Here is a 17,926-nt window from a genome sequence, read left to right as displayed (position 1 = left end):
TCTGCGGGAGCGCCAGCCAATAGCCCTGCGCGGTTCCCACATGGGCTCGTGACGCAAGAAAGCATATCCACCAATGAGAAGCGAGCAGGCGGCCAGAGCCCCCAAAGAGGCGCCGCGGGGCACGCTGGGAGTTGTAGTCAGCCCTTGGCTACGCCCTCACGGCGGCGGCGCCCCGGGCCGGTCCGTGCGGTCCCTGCCGCCGCCGCGGGCCCGGGGAGCGGCTCGGACCGGCTCTGCTGCGGGGGCCCGGCCCAGCACTGAGAGCAGGCGGGGCTCCCGCCGCGGGCGGCACTGGCAGGCGGACTGCGCGGCCCACGAGGCCTTGCGGCTGCCGCCAGCTGCCACTCAAAGTAACGTGGGGCGGCTGAGGCGGGCGGACACGGAGCCGCCGGGTTCGGGCTCCGCGGGGCTGCTCCGCCCCGGGAACCCACCGAGAGCCCCTTCCCGGTCCCCAGAGACCCCTCCGGCCGCGGCTGCCGTGAAGTGACCGCGCTCGGGGTCGGTAAAAGCGAGTGAGGAGCAACCTTTAAATATTGCAGGACCCAGCTGTACCTGGGCGCTGCGCGGGCAGGCGCGAGGTTAAATATTTAATGCCTCACATTTCAGCCTGATATTTTATTCATTGTGTTATTTACGTGCTGCATGGTGGCAGGGACAAGGTGCTGGGCACTGGAGGCTCTCCTTGTTTTTGCCCTCATGGCATCCATCCATCCATCCATCCATCCATCCATCCATCCATCCATCCATCCATCCATCCATCCATCCATCCATCCATCCATCCATCCATCCCAGCCGTTTTTCCCCTTTACCTTTCCCTGGCCACAGGTGTTCACTGACTCAGTGGTGGACACCAACTTAAAACCCACCAAAACTCTCCTTCCTATTCAGTCACATAGATATTTTCTGGATTTACATCATATATCTGCATATTTTAATCCAAATGTAAAGTTTTAAAGGTGTCCCCTCTCCCTCTGTTGCCTTATTGGGAGAGTTGAGGTTTTTTTTCAAAGTGTATTTTCAAAGGCTGGAAACATTTCAGATCGTGTTTCAAGGGGAAGGATAGACTGGAGGGAGATGTTTTGCAGCATTTTTCGAAACTCCTTTCTGAAAATCGCCAGTTTTCCTTGGGCAATCTCTGTGCTCCTGCCTCGGGAGAGTGACACAGGTAAAGCCGGTGGAGTGACGGGTGTCACACGCGTCCTGATCAGCCTCCAGCAGAGATTGACACGAGCCCTGGAGCAGCACAGCCTGTAACCCAGAGATTAATTTGTGTTTGGATGGCAGAAAACAGCGGCACTTAACCCTTGGCACGCCCAGCAGCGAGAGGAGATGGTCCTGCTGCTGTCCCGGGCGTGGGGAATGTGAAAAACGCCAATCCATTGTTTAAAAAATTTGCAAAGTTTAATAGTAATAAAATTGTTATTAAAATAGTAATACAGTTAAAGTAATAATAATTTGGACGTTTTGGATTAGGACAATATGAGATAATAAAATTTAAGAGTTATGGATGTCCGGGTACCTTTTTCTGGGCAGCACAAGCCCGAAAAAGGACACAGTTAACAGAGGATTAACCCTTAAAAGCAATAACCTGTTGCATATTCATACAGCTCATACATGATACATAAATTCCATTCAAACACAGGATTCTGTCTGGTCATCGCCGACTTCTTCCTCTGAATCCCGACAGCGCCTTCCAGGTGGGAAGAAGTTCATTTCTCCTGATAATGGAGCAATGAATTCTTTTTCTCTGAACGATTTCAGTGTGCTGTGCCTGCTATTTTCCTGTAAGTATCCTCCATAGCACCGTTTCTATTTTAACATTTTTTAATAACCCAAAACTATATTTACCACGCTACTTAAGAGAATTAATACAGCATCACTTTTTAACACAACACACATAAGATTCATTTGAATATTTGCAAAAAGCCAATCATAAAACACACATTTTCCACAGGGACCGTGCTGGGCAGTGGGCACAGCCCAGAGATGGCTGTCACCACTGCAGGATGCTCAGCCACAGCTTGGGACTGGTGGTGGCAGAGCCTGGAAGAGCCCCAAGGGATGAAAGTGTTTGAAATCCATGCTGGGATCAAGAGGGAAATTCTCTGAACAGCAGCAGAGGAATCAAACCAGCATAGGGACAGCCAGGAGCTCCATCTGAGGCTGGATCCCAGCAGGAGAAGCTGCTGCTGCTGGGATTTCCTCAGGGATTTTGTGTTTCAGCTCTCCCTGAGTGCCAGCCTGGCACAGGGCAGCTGTGGGTGCTCCAGGGCAGAGCCCACCTCGCTCTGCAGAGACACCAGGGGTGGCTGTGGCTCACAAACCATCCCATTCTCAGCTTGCCTGCTTGAATGAGCTCAGCACAGAGTGGTTCCTGGCACCCTCAGCCAGTGTGAATCTCCCAGGGCAGCTGGCACAGGCAGGGACCTCATCCTGGCTGGAGTCAGTCCTGGAATGAGCATGAGATGGGAAGGGGAGCTGAGGAAAGGATCTGGCAGCAAAGCAGCGAGATCTGAGCCAAAGCTGTGCTGGAAATTAGGATTCCCCAGTTCTCCTGAGCTCCCTTTCCAGGACCAAACTGCAGCTCCTCATCCCCAAAATTCCAGTGTCCACTCTCTAAAGCCACATGTCCCTGAGCCCTTGGGGACAGGTGTCCCCTCCAGGTGTCCCTGGTTCCAGGGGCTGCAGAAGAGGAGTGGGAGCCTCCTGGTGTCCCTGGGTGTCCCCTCCAGGTGTCCCTGGGTTCCAAACCAGTGAGATTTAAGACAAAGCTGCACTGGAAACCGAAGTTCCCCAGTTTCCTGAGCTCCACCTCCAGGACCAAACTGCAGCTCCTCATCCCCAAAATCCCAGTGTCCACTCTCCAAAGCCACATGTCCCTGAGCCCTTGGGGACAGGTGTCCCCTCCAGGTGTCCCTGGGCTCCAAACCAGTGAGATTTAAGACAAAGCTGCACTGGAAACCAAAATTCCCCAGTTTCCTGAGCTCCACCTCCAGGACCAAACTCGAGCTCCTTGTCCCTAAAATCCCAGTGCTGGTGTCCAGCTGGTGGCTTCTCCAAAGCCACACACACATCTGTCCCTGAGCCCTTGGGGACAAGTGTCCCCTTCAAGTGTCCCTGGGTTCTACACCAGTGAGATCTAAGCCAAAGCTGCACTTCCAGGACCAAACTGCAGCTCCTCATCCCCAAAATCCCAATGTCCACTCTCCAAAGCCACATGTCCCTGACCTCTGGGGACAGGTGTCCCCTCCAGGTGTCCCCTCCAGGTGTCCCTGGTTCCAGGGCCGCAGAGGAGCAGTGGGAGCCCTCAGAGCAGCCCAGCTCTGCTCTCTGCCTTCGATCTGATCCCTGTGCTGGCTGCTGTTTGCACTTAGCAGCTCTGAGTGGTTTTTAATTATTGATGCCTCCTTTAGCTTTTATCTGGCGCTGCTGCTGCAGCCAGGAAGAGCTCGGCATTCCTGCATTAGCAGCAGCTGGGAAGGGAGCCCTGCTCCTCCTGCATTCCCCTGCCCTTGTTTCAGGCAGGGCTGAAAATGAGGAGGGTGGGAGGCACAGATTCTCCCTCCGGGGGTTCTGTCCTGCAGGAAGGACCCAAAAAAGGTGAAATCCAGTGAAAAATTCCCAGCTGCTCCCTGCATGGGGGAAGGAGGCTGGGTTTGAGCCTCCAGTGCCAGGCAGGTGGAAGGGAGGATGTCACAGATGTATTTTATGAAAAATCCTTTCATTAGGATCTTTCCTCTGAGAAGTTTCAGCTTCTCCACGTTTTGCTGCTTTGGAATGTGATTTGGAGAATTGTTTAACCAGCATGTGAAATTGTTTTTACTTGATGACCAATGACAGCCACCTGTGTCGAGGCTGTGAGCAGTCACAAGATTTTATAATAATTCTTTTCTTTTTAAGTCTTCTAATGAAATATTTTCTTCTATTCTTTAGTATAGTTTTAGTGTACCATTTTCATATAATATAATAAATATAATATAATAGTATAGTATATAATAGTATATAATAGAATAGTATATATATATATATAACCCCAACTTTATTAACTTACAACTATATGTAAAAAGAAACACACACAGAACTCACAATGAAAACCTTCTAAAACATTCCTCCTCCCCCCACCAAATTTCTAACACATCACAGTAAGACAAAACCTTGGATTCTCAATTCAGTTACCACCCCTCAGATAACCAACTCTCAGTCCATCACCACCCTTCAGATAATCAATTCTCAGTTCATCAAGAAGAGAGGAGTCTCTCTTGTACTATAGGCTCCTAAAAAATCACTTTTCTCTCTCTGTAACCCACCAGCCCCTCCTCACCTCAGTGCTGGGTGCTCCAGGATTCCTCCCCAGAGGAAGGAAATTTTCCCACTCCAAGTGGCCTAAGAGATAGCAGAGGGGAAGATGTTATCGGGGTGGAGCAGGCTCTGAGGCCAGAGGACAGCTCTAATTATCGAGAGCCAATTCCATTACAGCAATCTCAGCCCCAGGGCACCGCGGGCCGGATTTTCCAGAGGGGCCTGAGAGCCACAGAAGCAGCTTATCCTCAGTGCCCAGAGGAAAAATGAATTATGCACAGCAGAACAGACCTGTGGCAGCCCCAGGGACCTCCACATGTGTTACCAGAGCGCCTCGGGGGCACTTTGCTCCTTGCTTTTCTTCTGGAGAATCCCCCGCTCCCTTTTCACCACCCACCACTTTTCACCTTGAGCTTTGGTTGGTTGGTTCTGGCTTTGCCCGAGCATCCTCCTGGCCCTGGTTCCTGCAGATTGAAGATGTGGCACTGCCCTCGCCTCTGCAGGGCTGCCCCAGAGCCACAAAGGCCACAGGAGCTGCCCCTAGAAGAGAAGCCAGAGGCAGAGCTGTGAATGTTAACCCTGCTCCCAGAAAAACCTCCAGGGAGGGAGAGCAACACATCCAACAGGAAAGGAATAATCTGGGATTTGCTGCCACTCCAGACACCTCCCACACCAGGAAAACTCAGTTCTCCCCAGCTGATTCTGAAGGGACAGGAGGCACAGGGAAGTGTTTTAAAGTCATCCCAAAGGCAACAAGAAAGCAACAGCAAGTCATGGTTTTAACCATATTTTAACCATGTGCCTGGTTAAAACAGCAAGTCTGTTTTAACCAGCCACAGGGACAGCCCCATTCCACCAGCCCCTAGAAGGCAGAGCTGTGAATGTTAACTCTGCTCATCCTGGTTCCCAGAGAAACCTCCAGGGAGGGAAAGCATCACATCCAACGGGGAAGGAATAATCTGGGATTTGCTAGCACCTGCAGGAAGGAGAGCTGCACCTCCAGACACTTCTCACACCAGGAAAACTCAGTTCTCCCCAGCTGATTCCCCCATCTGAAGGGACAGGAGGCACAGGAAAATATTTTAGTCATCCCGAAGGCAGTAAGAAAGCAGCAGCAAGTCATGGTTTTAACCAGCCACAGGGACTGCCCCATTCCATCAGCCCCTACAAGAGAAGGCAGAGCTGTGAATGTTAACCCCAAACCCAGAGAATCCTCCAGGGAGGGAGAGCAGCACATCCAAGAGGAAAGGAATAATCTGGGATTTCCTAGCACCTCCAGACACCTCCCACACCAGGAAAACTCTGTTCTCCCCAGCTGATTCCCCCATATGAAAGGACAGGAGACACAGGGAAGTATTTTAAAGCCATCCCAAAGGCAACAAGAAAGCAGCAGCAAGTCACTGTTTTAACCAACCTTCTTATTTCTTTATTTGAAAGGCACAGCTTGTACGTCCTTGATACAGCATTTTCAGTTCCTCTTATTATAGGTCAAGTGATTAAACACAAAAAGCAAAACAAGATCTTTCTAAAGAACTATATACAAACACCAGATTATTATTTATTTTATTTTTTTTTTTTTTACCATTTTTGTTTTTTAAGAAGACACGCTAGCGCACGGAGATAAGAACAGAGAAAGCTGCTGTATCCTCTACACAGGGCAGGGGCACAGGGAGGGGGAGGCTGGGGAAGGCTCTTGGTCTGCCTGCCCCCTCTGCCCAGCCCACCTGGACCCCCCTCCAGCCCAGGGTGAAGCCCCTGGTTGAGAACAGGTACATGCAGAACAGCAAGGCTGTTATTAGGCCTGGTATTAGTGCAGGAGGGACGTGGGGCACACGAGACCAAGAGCACCTGGGGGAGGAAGAGGAGGAGGTTGTTCTGGGCCAGGGATCCTAGCAGGGAGTTGTGCAGAACCGTTAGGATCAAGGGGCAATCTTTAAATACCGAGAGAGGGAGCAGCAGGTGGAGGGATGGGGCCACATGGCACCGAGGGACAGCCAGGGGCCAAAGTGGCCCCAGAGCAGGCAGAGTCTGCTCTGTGAGGAGGAGGAGGAGGGACAGGGAAGGCAGGCTGGGCACGGGGACAGCACGATTGGCCACACGGGTAATGCTATGGCGCTTTGCATCGCTGTGCAGCAGCCGGGGACGGCGCTGGGGACACCCCCAGGCGATGCCACCCGCCCTTGGGGACGGGCCTTGGCCAGCTGCCACCCAGCACGGGTCACCACGGCCCTGCTGCACAGCGAGCAGAGAGAGATACTGCATTTTGCACTAACCCGCCCCTCCCTCCCTCCTCCCTCCCTCCCTCCCTCCCCCAGCCCAGCCCCTTCCCCCGGCCCCACGGGCGCTCTCTAATCCGATTTCTCGCCATCATCATCTTGGTGGGCATCCCCATCGTGGCCGTTCTTGTCCTCCTTGGAGAGGTGAGCCTGAGAGCCCAGGGCTGACAGCGACAGGAGCCCGGTGCCAGCGCTGACAGCGGGCAGAGAGGGAGGCTGGAGCCCCACGGGCAGCGGGGTCAGGGGCAGAGCGAGGGCTTGGAGCTGGGACAGCTGGTGAGCCTGGAGCTGCTGCTGTAGGGAACCATGGACAGACACACAGACACAACAGGGGTTTGTTATTCTGAGTGCACTTGGTTAAAGTAGGGGTTTAAACAAGCTTGAACGTCTTTTCCCACCCAACTCTGAGGTGCTGTTGCTGTAGGGAACCATGGACAGACACACAGACACAACAGGGGTTTGTCATTTTGAGTGCACTTGGTTAAAACAGGGGTTTAAACAAGCTTGAAGCTCTTTTCCCACCTAGCCCTGAAGTGCTGCTGCTGTAGGGAAGGATGGACAGACGCAACAGGGGTTTTGTCATTTTGAGTGCACTTGGGTTTAAACAAGCTTGAAGCTCTTTTCCCACCCAAACCTGAGGTGCTGCTGCTGTAGGGAACGATGGAAAGACACACAGACACAATGTCACTCAAATTGTCATTTTGAGTGCATTTGGTCAGAGTGTGGCAGCAATGGAGGTTCAAAAGGGGTTTAAATAAGCTCCAAGGTCTTTTCCCACCCAACCCTGAAGTGCTGCTGCTGTAGGGAAGGATGGACAGACACACAGACATGACAGGGGTATTGTCATTCTGAGTGCACTTGGTTAAAGCAGGGGTTTAAATAACCTTGAAGCTCTTTTCCCACCCAACCCTGAGGTGCTGCTGTAGGGAAGGATGGACAGACACACAGACACAATGGGGACATTGTCATTTTGAGTGCACTTGGTTAAAGTAGGGGTTTAAATAAGCTTGAAGCTCTTTTCCAACCCAACCTGAGGTTCTCAGTCCTGCTGCTGTGACAGCCTCAAGGGTAGACTCAACACTGTGTCCCCAGCAGGACACACAGCCCCTACCCCACAGGACATCTGGCCCCAGGCTCTGGCACGTCCCAAGGCTGCAGATAAAGCCCTCAGTCACAACTCTGACCAAGAGCAGATGGTGTTTTCATGCTGAGTGCCTGCTCTGGTCCTGCTCAAAACCAAAGCTCCTCTGCTGGGGCAGAGCAGGGATCCCTGCACACACCACCAGGCTGCCACCAGCCCTGTGCCAGCCCAGCCTTGCAGCCTCAGCACCAGAGCAGGGTCCCCTGATGTCCCCAGGTCAAGAATTCACATCCCAGAGGCCAGAATTCCCTCCCAGCCCAACCCAACCCTCACGTACACGGATGATGGAGTTCAGTTCTGGTGCTGTGACCTGCTTAGCTCGTTCAATGGCTCCCAAGACTTGCTGCTGATGCTGCCAAGGAAAAAACAGAAGAATTTGGGGTCACTTGGAGTGCTACAGGGAAGCAGACAGGCATCAAGTCCACACAGTCAGGCTGGTTACACCTGCACACACCCAGACAAGGAAACACCTTTGCCTCATCCTCTTCCTCACCACAGGGTCAAACAGGTTCCCTCTTATCCCCACCCTTGTCCTGCTCTCCACACACCCAGAGATCCTTGGCCAGAAGGCTCCAGGGTGGGCAGCGCCTCATCCTGCCACCCTTCACCTACACAAAACAAGCCCTAAAAATCAGAATCTCTTGTGAAACTCCTTGAGACACATCCTGGAGACCAACTTCAGCAGCAGCTGGATGTTCCAAATCCAGGCAGAAAAAATGGATGGATCATACAATTCAAAATAAATAAAGGAGAACTGTACTTGCTCCTTGTAAAGCATGAGGTCTCTGAAACACCAGGACTGCCCACTGCACTTCAGCAAGGGGATTTTTCTTTTCATTTTGGCAGCAGGACAGGGTTAAGGATTGCATTAAGATGCACAAGATTTAGCTGGGGCTTAGTTATTAGGCAACCCTGATCTGATCAGCAAGAGACTTTGTCTGTCCTAAGAACAGGTGGGTGGGAAAAGCAGAACCTGTGCCCCAAGCCCAGCACTGAGCCCAGGCAAGAACCCTCCAACCCCCAAAGGGCCAGGAGAGCTGCTCAGGGCTCAGCCTCCGTGGGGAGACAGAAAATGCAGCTCTGGAAGTGCTTAATCCTCCCCTGCCTCAGACACAGACTCCCAAGCACCCCCTCCCCCAATTAATTTCTCAGGGGAGTGGGAGGAGCCCATCAGCTGCATTAATTAATGAGGCAGAGGAACCAGATCTCAAAGAGGATGAGAGGAGGTATCCTCCATATGGAGGTATTTTTTTTTAAGTGTCCTTCTCCCACAATTACCACCCAAAGCTGCCACTGCTGACGTGGCTGATGGAGAGAGCAGGAGCAGCTTTGTCCCACAAAAGGGAACTGGAGTTCTGGATACTGAGAATTTTACACTTTCTGTGCTGACAGACTCTGACCCCACAGCATTTGACCTGAGAGTGTGGAGAAACCTTCCAAAATTGATTGATAACACTGGGATTATGGGTGTGTAGTTTGATTTGAAGTGTGTAATATCACAGGGTAGAAAACTTAAGAGTTTAGAGTTTTAGAATATAGTAATATATATAGAGCAAGACAGAAATTTTAGGGTGGATTAACAGAGCACCACACAGTGCTCCAGGAGCCAACACTGCCCTGAAGGGCTGGGCTGAGGGCAAGCAAGGGTTTGCCAGCCCAGGGGTGCCTGTGCTGCAGGGCTGTGACACCGCAGAGGGACAGCAGCCTCCATGCCAACACACCCCCCAAACTGGGGACTCACCTCTTGTGAAAGGTAGGGCAGAACCTGTGCACAAATCCCATTTAGCCTCTTGACAATTTCAGCCTAAAAGGTGGGAGAAATAGAAAGGAAAAGTGAGAGAGATCAGGATTGAGCAGGCACAGCATCAGCTGCCTCACCTTCCCTCCTCTTCTGTGACAAAACCCACCCTCCTGGCAGCACCCTGGTGCCATGGGGATCCCCTTGCCCCCCTGAGGCTCCTCCCTGCATGGTTAAATGAAGGGATGCTGCTGACTGCAAAGAGCAAGGTTTCATTATTCCTCTTCAGGTCCCCAACATTTATTTAATAAATTGGGAGCAACCAGAGAGCAGAGTTCCTGCAGAGCCAGGTGGGGATGTGCTGAATTACATCTGCCATGTGGACAGACAGACACACTCATGGCTGTTCAGCCTCCTCAGGAGCCTCACAGCAGCACTGGCACCTTCTGGGCTGTTAAATGTTTTTTTTTCTCTAAATAGTGAAGCTTTCAGTCCTTTACAAATCACTTTCTAAAGGACTCAAAACAGAGTCAAAGGCTATAGGTACACACCAAAACCAGCTGAGGGGACCCCAAGAGCAGCACAGGGAACAGATCAGGCTGGGAGATGTTTGTGGGAGGATTTGTGGCTCAGACTCTTCTCCAAGATCCAGGTTTTCCCAGGGAAGCCAGTCTCATGGGCTTAGCAACAAGGGCAATGGGATCAGAAGCACCAAGTGCCTTTGTGAGGAACAGAACTGTGCTAAGAGGCTTAAACTGAGTCAGGACTTTGTGGCTGGAGCTGAAGCCAGATAGAGACAGGCTCAGAGGAGGCTCATGTTGTTAACACCACAGGTAATTAGTCACTGGGGATAATTAACAACTTAACCACCACTGAGGGTAATGAGCAAACTTATCCATCCAGGCTGCCACAGAGTCTCCAAGCTGAAGCTCCAGACCCTTCCTGGTGCTCAAATACCTGTTCAGATCCTGGGGAGAACCACAGGGTGCCCAGAGCCCAGGATGGGATCCCATTGTGATCCTGAGATGTGGGGGGCCCTGCATCTCAAAGGCAGCTCTGACATTTTACAGGCTGATGGCATTTCTAGCTCCTGAAAGGCAGCTGAAGTGACAGAGGGAAGCTCAGAGCAGACAGCCCACCTTCCCCAGGAACTGCAGCACTTGGAGATGCTTTTACCCCCCTACCTGTTTGTGCATTTCAATATTCAGCCCGTAGGACATCTCATAGTACTGCAGAGCAGGAGAGAAGAGAACAAAATGAATTTTAAGTGCTGGGAAACACCACTGAATCCCTGGCAGGGTTTTCTACAAAGGGGAGCAGAGGCAAGCCCCAGGAAACAAAGGCAAGCACAGAGACCCCCTCCAGGTGCTCCCTGCCCACCCTGCTCCAGACTGGAGTTTTGCCCCACAGGATTCCCCTCACAGACACTTTTCCACAGTCTGCACCGAGGTGAGAGTGAGTGATGCTGCATCAAACCTGGAAAAAGGCTCAGGGCTCCAGACTCCCCTAAGCACAGCCAGGAGAGAGAGAGGCAGCCTGGCTCTGTGAGCTCTGCCTGGCCAAGGTCCTAAAGCCCACGACTCCTTCAGCAGCAAATGGGAGAGATCACAACTGGACTTCAGCTAGCAAGTAACACATCCAGCTGCACACAGCTCCAGCTGTTTAGGAAGGAGTTATGTGGAAACCTCCCCCTCCACACACAAAAACAATCCACCCAGAAAACCCCTGCACAGCAGCAACAGGCAGCTACAGACAATCTATTGGCACAAGCAGCTAATTCCTGAGCCCTGGAAGAAGCTGTTAGCAAGCTGATGTTTTGAGAGTTTAGAAACCTCCTCCTGCAGCCTGCAATCCTGATTCTTGCAAAGGGAAAAAAGAACAATCCACATCTGTGCTCCTTTAGCTGAAGATCACTGGCACCCTGGTACGGGCGACAGAGCCCGGCTCGGTATCAGGATGATCTCAGCCTGCTGCGGGCTCTCGAGGCTTCTTTGCATTCTGAAGACCGAGCAGGAAGCAGGAGCCCGTCCCCCAAGCTGCCAATTGTGACTTTATTCAAAAAAACCAGAGCAGCTGTAGCAGCTTTGCACATTCACAGGAGCCCTCCCCGTGCTGGGGAGCGGCAGCAGGAGCTGCTGTGCCTGCAGAGCCTCCAGCACTGCACCACGAGCAGCAGCCCTTCCCTCTGCTGCTGACAGCAACCTGAATCAATTCTGGCGACTGCCAGCATTAAGGGGAAAGAAAAAATAAAAATAAATTTAAAAAAATGTATCTTGGCCGCTGCTGGAGATGAGGGTTTCCGTGCAGACTGCACAGGAAGCAATTGTTTACCAGTGAGAATGGGGCAGGCATCCCCATGAGCACACCAGGAAAGCTGTGAGCTCTTCTCCTTGTCCCCAGCCCCAAGCACACCTTGCTCCCCACAGCCTCAGAGTCTGGCCACAACAGCTGAGAAGGGGCCAGCTAGCTTCCCTTATTTCTGCTTTTTTAAGTCTTAACTCTGCTCTGAAGAGCTGCTCTATTAATTTCAACATCTTATCTCTTCTTTCCAGGGCAGGTGCAGCAGCTGGCAAGCAGGAACCAGCTCATCTTCATGGACAGTACTGCAGCCTCCTATCATTAACTCCATGACAGGAAAGGAAGAGACCACAGCCCTGCCTGGCTGTGCCACAAGGGCTCCTGAGGCATTACCTGGCAGGCAAAACCCTCACCCTGCTCACCAGAACGTGGCTGTTTGCTTGGAAAGCCACAGCCAAGCCTGCTGCCCACACGTGGCACCATTCCTCATGCCTGGGACACACGTGCCAGCACTCAGCACCACGGCTCAGCAAGGCTGTGGGGTCACCACAAGGTGCACAGGGCACAGAAGTTGATTTCTGCTTCGAACTCACAGCTGGCTTGTGGGGTTTTCCAGTTTCACGACTTCTCAGAGTATTGTTTTATCTCTCACCAGGTGTTTTATCCCCAAACACCTGCACTGGCCATGACCTTCCCAGAGTCCCCAAACTCCTGCACACCAGCACCTTGCATCACCTCCTCAGGTGTGTAAAGGAAGCTGTCACTTCCTTTGAGCCAAGCTCCCACCAAGCAATCCATCAAAAAACTCCCTCCCACCATGCATTTCAACAACCCCCTGCATGCAGCCAACACAAAACAACCCCATTTTCAGAAAAGAGCCAATTCCAGCCCTGCTGAGAGCCCTGGAGCTCTGGCACAGCCCAGGCACAGGCACCTGCTGGTGTTGCCACCCACACACTCTGCTCTGGGCTGCTCCTTACCATGACGTAGTGACGCTGCATCTCCGATTTCTCGCTGGCTAGTTTGTCACATTCCAACTTCAAGCTGAAAAGCCAGAAAACAGTAAGGAAAAAAAACCACAAACAGGAGGTGAGAGAGTTGATCTCCACAGAGCAGCTGCTTCCTGCACGGCCTCATCCCGGCCAGGCTGGATTCTTGGATATCATTATCTGGATTTTTCAAGGGGCGGCCAGAGCAGAGCCCAGACAGGCTGTGGTGACCACACAGAGCCTTGCTCCCACTTTCTCAGCACACACTCAGGGAAAGGACACAAGGCTATCCCCCAGCAGAGCACTGACCTCCCTGCAGGCAAATCCATTCCACAGGAAGCTGGGGAGAAGCAGAGTTGGCTGCCCAGGGAGGGGTTTGCCTTTCCTCAACAGCTCGCTGGCAGCTGGGGACAGATTCTGGCACAGAACCTGTCTGCAGCACTCAAGAGATGTTCCAATACAACATCAAAACCAAAGCCAGACCCACTTCTGGATGAATGGGGGTGGAAGGGGAGGGGGGGAGGCCCAAGTGCAGCACATCCCTCCAGAAGCAAGGATTTTTTCCCTCTCTCCTAGATTCTTCACATCCTACAGAGAAAGTGCCGCTGCTCCCAGTGTTTTATGAGACTCCAACTCACCAGCCAAGCAACTGCAGCCAGCATGTGCTGTGGTTTTATGTTTCAAACAAGAAACAGCTTCACCTACACAAAACCTGCTCCTTCTTGAGCAGATTAAGTCCAAGGGGGTGGAGCGGCATGGGGGGAAAGCTTCCCTTTCAGCAGGAACCCCTTCTCCCCTGCTGGCACTGCCAAGGCACAGAGACACAAGGAAATGGCCACTTCCCAGCAATTTTTCTGCCTGCTCCTGCCAAAATGACACCACTACAAACTCACAGGCAGAGCCCGGGCTGGGGGACATTGCAGCCACATGGCACCAATGCACACACCAAAATCAGCACCAGGCTGTGGCAGAGGGCATCACCCAGATAATTTAAACCAAAGGGCTTCGTGTTTATGTCAGACACACACACAGGCAAAGCAACAGATTGTCTCAAGCCAGCTTTTGGGTCAGCAGCACTATTTCCACACACATTCACAGAAAAGTAGATGCTTTTGGATTCTAAGTGCTCCCTGCAGCATTTGCAGTCCAGGAATGGCAGCCAGAGAGAAAAACTGAGGAAAACTCCCAGCAAGAGGCAGGAGGCCTGGCGAGTGTCTGTGCAGTCCTGGCTGAGCAGCACTTGGAGGAAAGACCTTGGCTGGGGAAGGGAATGGGCGTTCTCCTCGCCGGGCTCCCATGTGGACACCACCAAGGCCAAAGCTGTCCCAAGCTACACCACCGGCTCCCCTTCCCCAAATCCTCACCCGGTCCCGGGAGCGAAGCAACGAGCGGAAGAACCGGAGCGATTCCCGTGCACCGGGACGGCCCCGTGGGCAGCACGTACCTGTGGTACTGGGCCTGCAGCAGCTGGAACTCGTCCTTGATGCGGTCGCACGAGTCGGAGGTCGTGAACTTCAGCTGCTGAGGCAGGTGAGAGGAGCCCTTGAACAACAGGAGACAGCGCTGGGGCCGGAGCCGGCGCCCGCCGGGCCCCGAGCCCGCCCCGCTCTCGCCGCCCCGGGGCCCGAGCCCCCGCCGGGGGGCAGCGCCCGTGCCCGGGACGCGCCCAAGGTCACCCGTGGGGCCCCTTCCCCGCCTGCCGCCGCCCCTCGGCACCGGCGGCGGGAGGCGCTCGATCCCCCGGAGCCCGCGGGGCCGAGGGAGGCCGGGCAGCCCCCGGGCAGCCCCCGCGGCCCCGCCGGCGCCCGGCCCCGCCCCGCGGCCGCTCCGGCCCCGGGCCGCGCCGTACCGAGTGCCGGCTTTGTGGAAACATCATGTCAGGTTGCGGCTCGGTCCCCTCACGGAGCGGCCCGCTGCCGCCTGCCGCCCCCGCCGCGGCTCCCCGCGCCGCCGCCGCCGCCTTTGTCCGCGCCGGGTCCGGCCGCCCCGGCCCCGCGGCCGCCCCGCCCCGGCCGCGCCGCTCGCCCCGCGCCGCTCCCGCCGCCGGCGCCTATTGTCTAATGGCGGCTGCGGCTCCGGCTCCGTCCTGCGGCTGCTCGGCACCACCTGCCGCCGCCGCCGCCTCCCCGGCCCGGGCGGGCCCACGGCCGCGCCCGCCCCCGCCGGTCCCCGCCCCCGCCAAGCGGCGCCGCCGGCCGCGAGCACCGGGCTGGGCCCCGTTCCGTGCCCCCACTGTGGCGGGGCATGGGGGATGCGGCCCCGTGGTCGGCACGGGCCTTACCCCGCCGGGCTTTGCTCCCCTCAGCCTCCGGTGCGCGGCCCGCCGGGTGTCCCTGCCCGAGCCTCCCGACCCCTCCGGTATCCCTGCCCGAGCTCCCGGCCCTTCCGAGCCCGGGATCCGCTGGGTGTCCCTGCCCGAGCCCCCGGTCCCTCCGGTGTCCCTGCCCGAGCCCCTCAGAGCCCAGGGCTCGCCTGGCCTGAGGCGCATCCGGAGCCCCGGACCGGCCCTTCGGGCACTGAGCTTCTCGCCCTTCCCCAGCAGAACAGGCATTTTTTAACCCAGAGTTTCGTTTTGCTTTATTTCAGCGTTGCCCTTGGCTAAGCGTGAGGGAAGGCAAAGGAGAAAGGTAATTCGCCTACAAGTGGCCTCCAGAGAAAGCTCTGATCTCCAAACAATGCGATATTCTGCTCTGGATGCAAACTTTGGTCCTGAACCTGCTGCCTTTTGAGCAGACCCTGCAGTTCGTGTCCTATGGGATCGATTGCATCCCCCCAGAGAGCAGTGAGGTGGGGAATTCAGCCACAGACTTTATTTCTGGAAGGATTTTGTTGCCATGGGGCCACTTGCAAAGCCACACTCACAAATGTGCCCGTGCTGGGGTAAGATCAGGTCCTTGGAAGCCATTCGGGCAGGAGCACGGTTGGTACGTGTGAGCACACAGGGAGCTTTCATAAATTTTGGATGTTGTTCCATGTCTATCTTTAAAAATCAGTACATTTTCTGATTAAAAATAAAACCCTACACGTCATGACTCCAGCAATGTGGGCTGGCCTGTTGTGGTATTTATTTTTAAAAAGAACAATATAGCAGCTGAGTTATTGTGACACCTCCTGCATATTGTGCAGTAGCTTTTTCACTTCAACATCTCCATATTAGCGGAAACTGTGACAGCTTCATGCCAAGGATTATTAATAGTGCAGGCAGGCTTTGTGTCCCTGCAGAATAAGGGTTGGAAAACAGGGCAGACAGTCTTCCCCCAGTGGGGTTGGCATGCTGGTCCCCCTTTTTACATGGAGAGAAACTGAGTCACCCCAGCTTGGGCTCTGCATTTCTGCAGAGAAATGCAATTTATAGTCAGGTCCCTGTTGTCCCCTTCCCCTGGTCCTGGAGCAGCACAGGCACCCTGCCCTACCCTTGCAACAGCTTGCAGTCACTCCCTTCCAAGTGGGAAATGAAATGCTCCTTTATTGGCATTGCTGTTGGCTACAAAATGTTCCATTTTATCTTTTTTTTTTTTTTTTTTTCTCCCCTCCTCTCTCCTTACATTCTTCCAGGAAACACTCTAATTTATGGTATAATCTTGGCAAATCCCAATCCAGGGGAACACAAACTTGCTTGTGCCTGGTAAATGACTTTTTAACGGGCTTGTTTCCAGCTGGGCAATGCACCTGCATGTGAAGAAGAGGGGATTTGAGCCTGGCCCGGGCTGAGTCAGGGGCTGGATGTGGTCTGGGCACAGAGAAAGTGGCCCCAAACACAGCCTGGTGAACAGTGGGGGGTTCCCACAGCCCACCTCAGACCTGGCTTGAGAAATAAAGGTTTTTCCAGCACAGGAAAGGGAGTTCTGTGTAGGAACTCTCCAATGAACCAACATTTGTCTGCAAAGCTGTTTAAAGGCAATGTGGGGAAACCCCTCACTCTTTCAACATTTTGGCCAGGAATAAAGACAAGCTGGACTCTTGCTACAACCAGGGCATGCAGGTGGGTTTCCAAAAATCCACAGGGGACAGAAAGGGCAGGAACATTTTGCATTTCTAGTGGAGCAAGAAGCTGTCCCAGTCCCTGGCCCCGCTGGAACAATTCATACAGGGATGTCCTAATGAAACCAGAGAAACTTCCTATTAGTTCCTAAAAGGAGCAGTCTAACAAAGCTGCCAAAAATAAATCTGTGTAATGAAGAGCCTTTGTAAATTATTCAGATATTATATCCCACTCCAGCACTGGTTCAAGGAGATAGGTTGTACAGACATTTTCTGCTCTGAAGCTCTGGACACAAAGTGAAAGCCATGCTGTCATTATTATGAAAATGTAGGCTCTGAGATCCTGCTTTTACCCTGAGAATACTCTCTCTTTTACCTGGAATTAAAGAGGAAGAAATTAAAAAAAGGCACAGCAGCAATTCAGGCACTGAGACAAGGAAGGTTTTTTTGCCTTTCTCCACATCCTCAGGGTGTCTGTTGAGGGCCATCACCTCAAGCTGACCACACACAGGACCCTGCAGGGTGTGGGGTGGCTCAGCCAGCAACTCCTTTGCTTCTCACTGTGCTTTGAATGCTGTGCCCTCCTTCCAGTAGAAACAGGGCTGAGACCCACCAAACTCATTAAACTTCAGCTGCCCTGGATCCCCCACCTGCCAAAAACCCCCAATCCCTCCCTGAGCTGCAATCCCCCACTGTTTCCCTCTATTCAGACATTGGTGAGGCATTTCATAAGGGCCAGTGCTGGCATTTTGTAGATTATTAGCCACAGCCAGCCCATGCCACACAGCAGGGCTGGTTCCTGATTTTTTTTTTTTTTTGGTTTTGCCCAGCCCTGCCAGGTCTGTGCCACCTGGGATGGGATGGGCAGGCCAGGCACTGGACCTTGGTCCCCTGCCACATCCAGGCCAGACTGTCCCTCATCATCCCTCCTATCACAGGGATTATTGGCTTTTGATATTAAACTTTCTCTAGATAGCATCACACAATCAGCCAGACACCAGGCAAGCGCTGGGCAGGCCTGGCAGTGATTTACACACAACTTACCTCTCAAACCCCTCTTTCACATAAGGGGCTGTTTTCCTTCTCCCCCTCACCACTTCCTAACTCTCCTGTTGATGTTAGGAGCTGTGCAGATCTCCCTGCTGCAGAAAAAGGCTGGAATGAGCAGTGGGACTGCACAGAATGAGCAGTGGGGTTCCCAGGG

General features: G+C 53.4%; 1 protein-coding gene across 2 annotated transcripts; it reads right to left on the bottom strand.

Annotated features, from left to right (window-relative positions):
• Positions 1–6,625: 6,625 nt before the first annotated feature.
• On the bottom strand, positions 6,626–14,731 carry TLE5 (TLE family member 5, transcriptional modulator). 2 transcript variants are annotated; one of them, XM_059489595.1, is made up of 7 exons: positions 14,591–14,731; positions 14,186–14,283; positions 12,733–12,796; positions 10,639–10,683; positions 9,458–9,520; positions 7,994–8,068; positions 6,626–6,869 (listed from the first exon to the last, which is right to left on the bottom strand). In XM_059489595.1, exons 1-7 carry the CDS (start codon positions 14,615–14,617, stop codon positions 6,648–6,650), a joined length of 594 nt encoding a protein of 197 aa, XP_059345578.1. In that variant the 5' UTR covers positions 14,618–14,731; the 3' UTR covers positions 6,626–6,647. The 2 variants fall into 2 exon arrangements, with proteins under 2 accessions (XP_059345578.1, XP_059345579.1); XM_059489596.1 differs by having other exon boundaries at positions 6,626–6,866.
• Between the last annotated feature and the right edge of the window lie 3,195 nt (positions 14,732–17,926).

The sequence above is a fragment of the Ammospiza nelsoni genome, chromosome 27 (genome assembly GCF_027579445.1).
Source record: "Ammospiza nelsoni isolate bAmmNel1 chromosome 27, bAmmNel1.pri, whole genome shotgun sequence".
Taxonomy (NCBI): Eukaryota; Metazoa; Chordata; class Aves; order Passeriformes; family Passerellidae; genus Ammospiza; species Ammospiza nelsoni.
The sequence above is the reverse complement of the archived record's forward strand: the minus strand, read 5'-3'. Positions and strand labels throughout refer to the sequence as shown.

Excerpts from the sequence above, each read along its gene's own strand:
- TLE5 (XM_059489595.1), bottom strand. The coding sequence starts at position 14,617 with ATGATGTTTCCACAAAGCCGGCACTCG. Across the intron at positions 14,284-14,590 it reads TTCCACAAAGCCGGCACTCG|GGCTCCTCTCACCTGCCTCA; the intron begins GTACGGCGCGGC and ends CTGTTGTTCAAG. Across the intron at positions 9,521-10,638 it reads ATATTGAAATGCACAAACAG|GCTGAAATTGTCAAGAGGCT; the intron begins GTAGGGGGGTAA and ends CCCACCTTTTAG.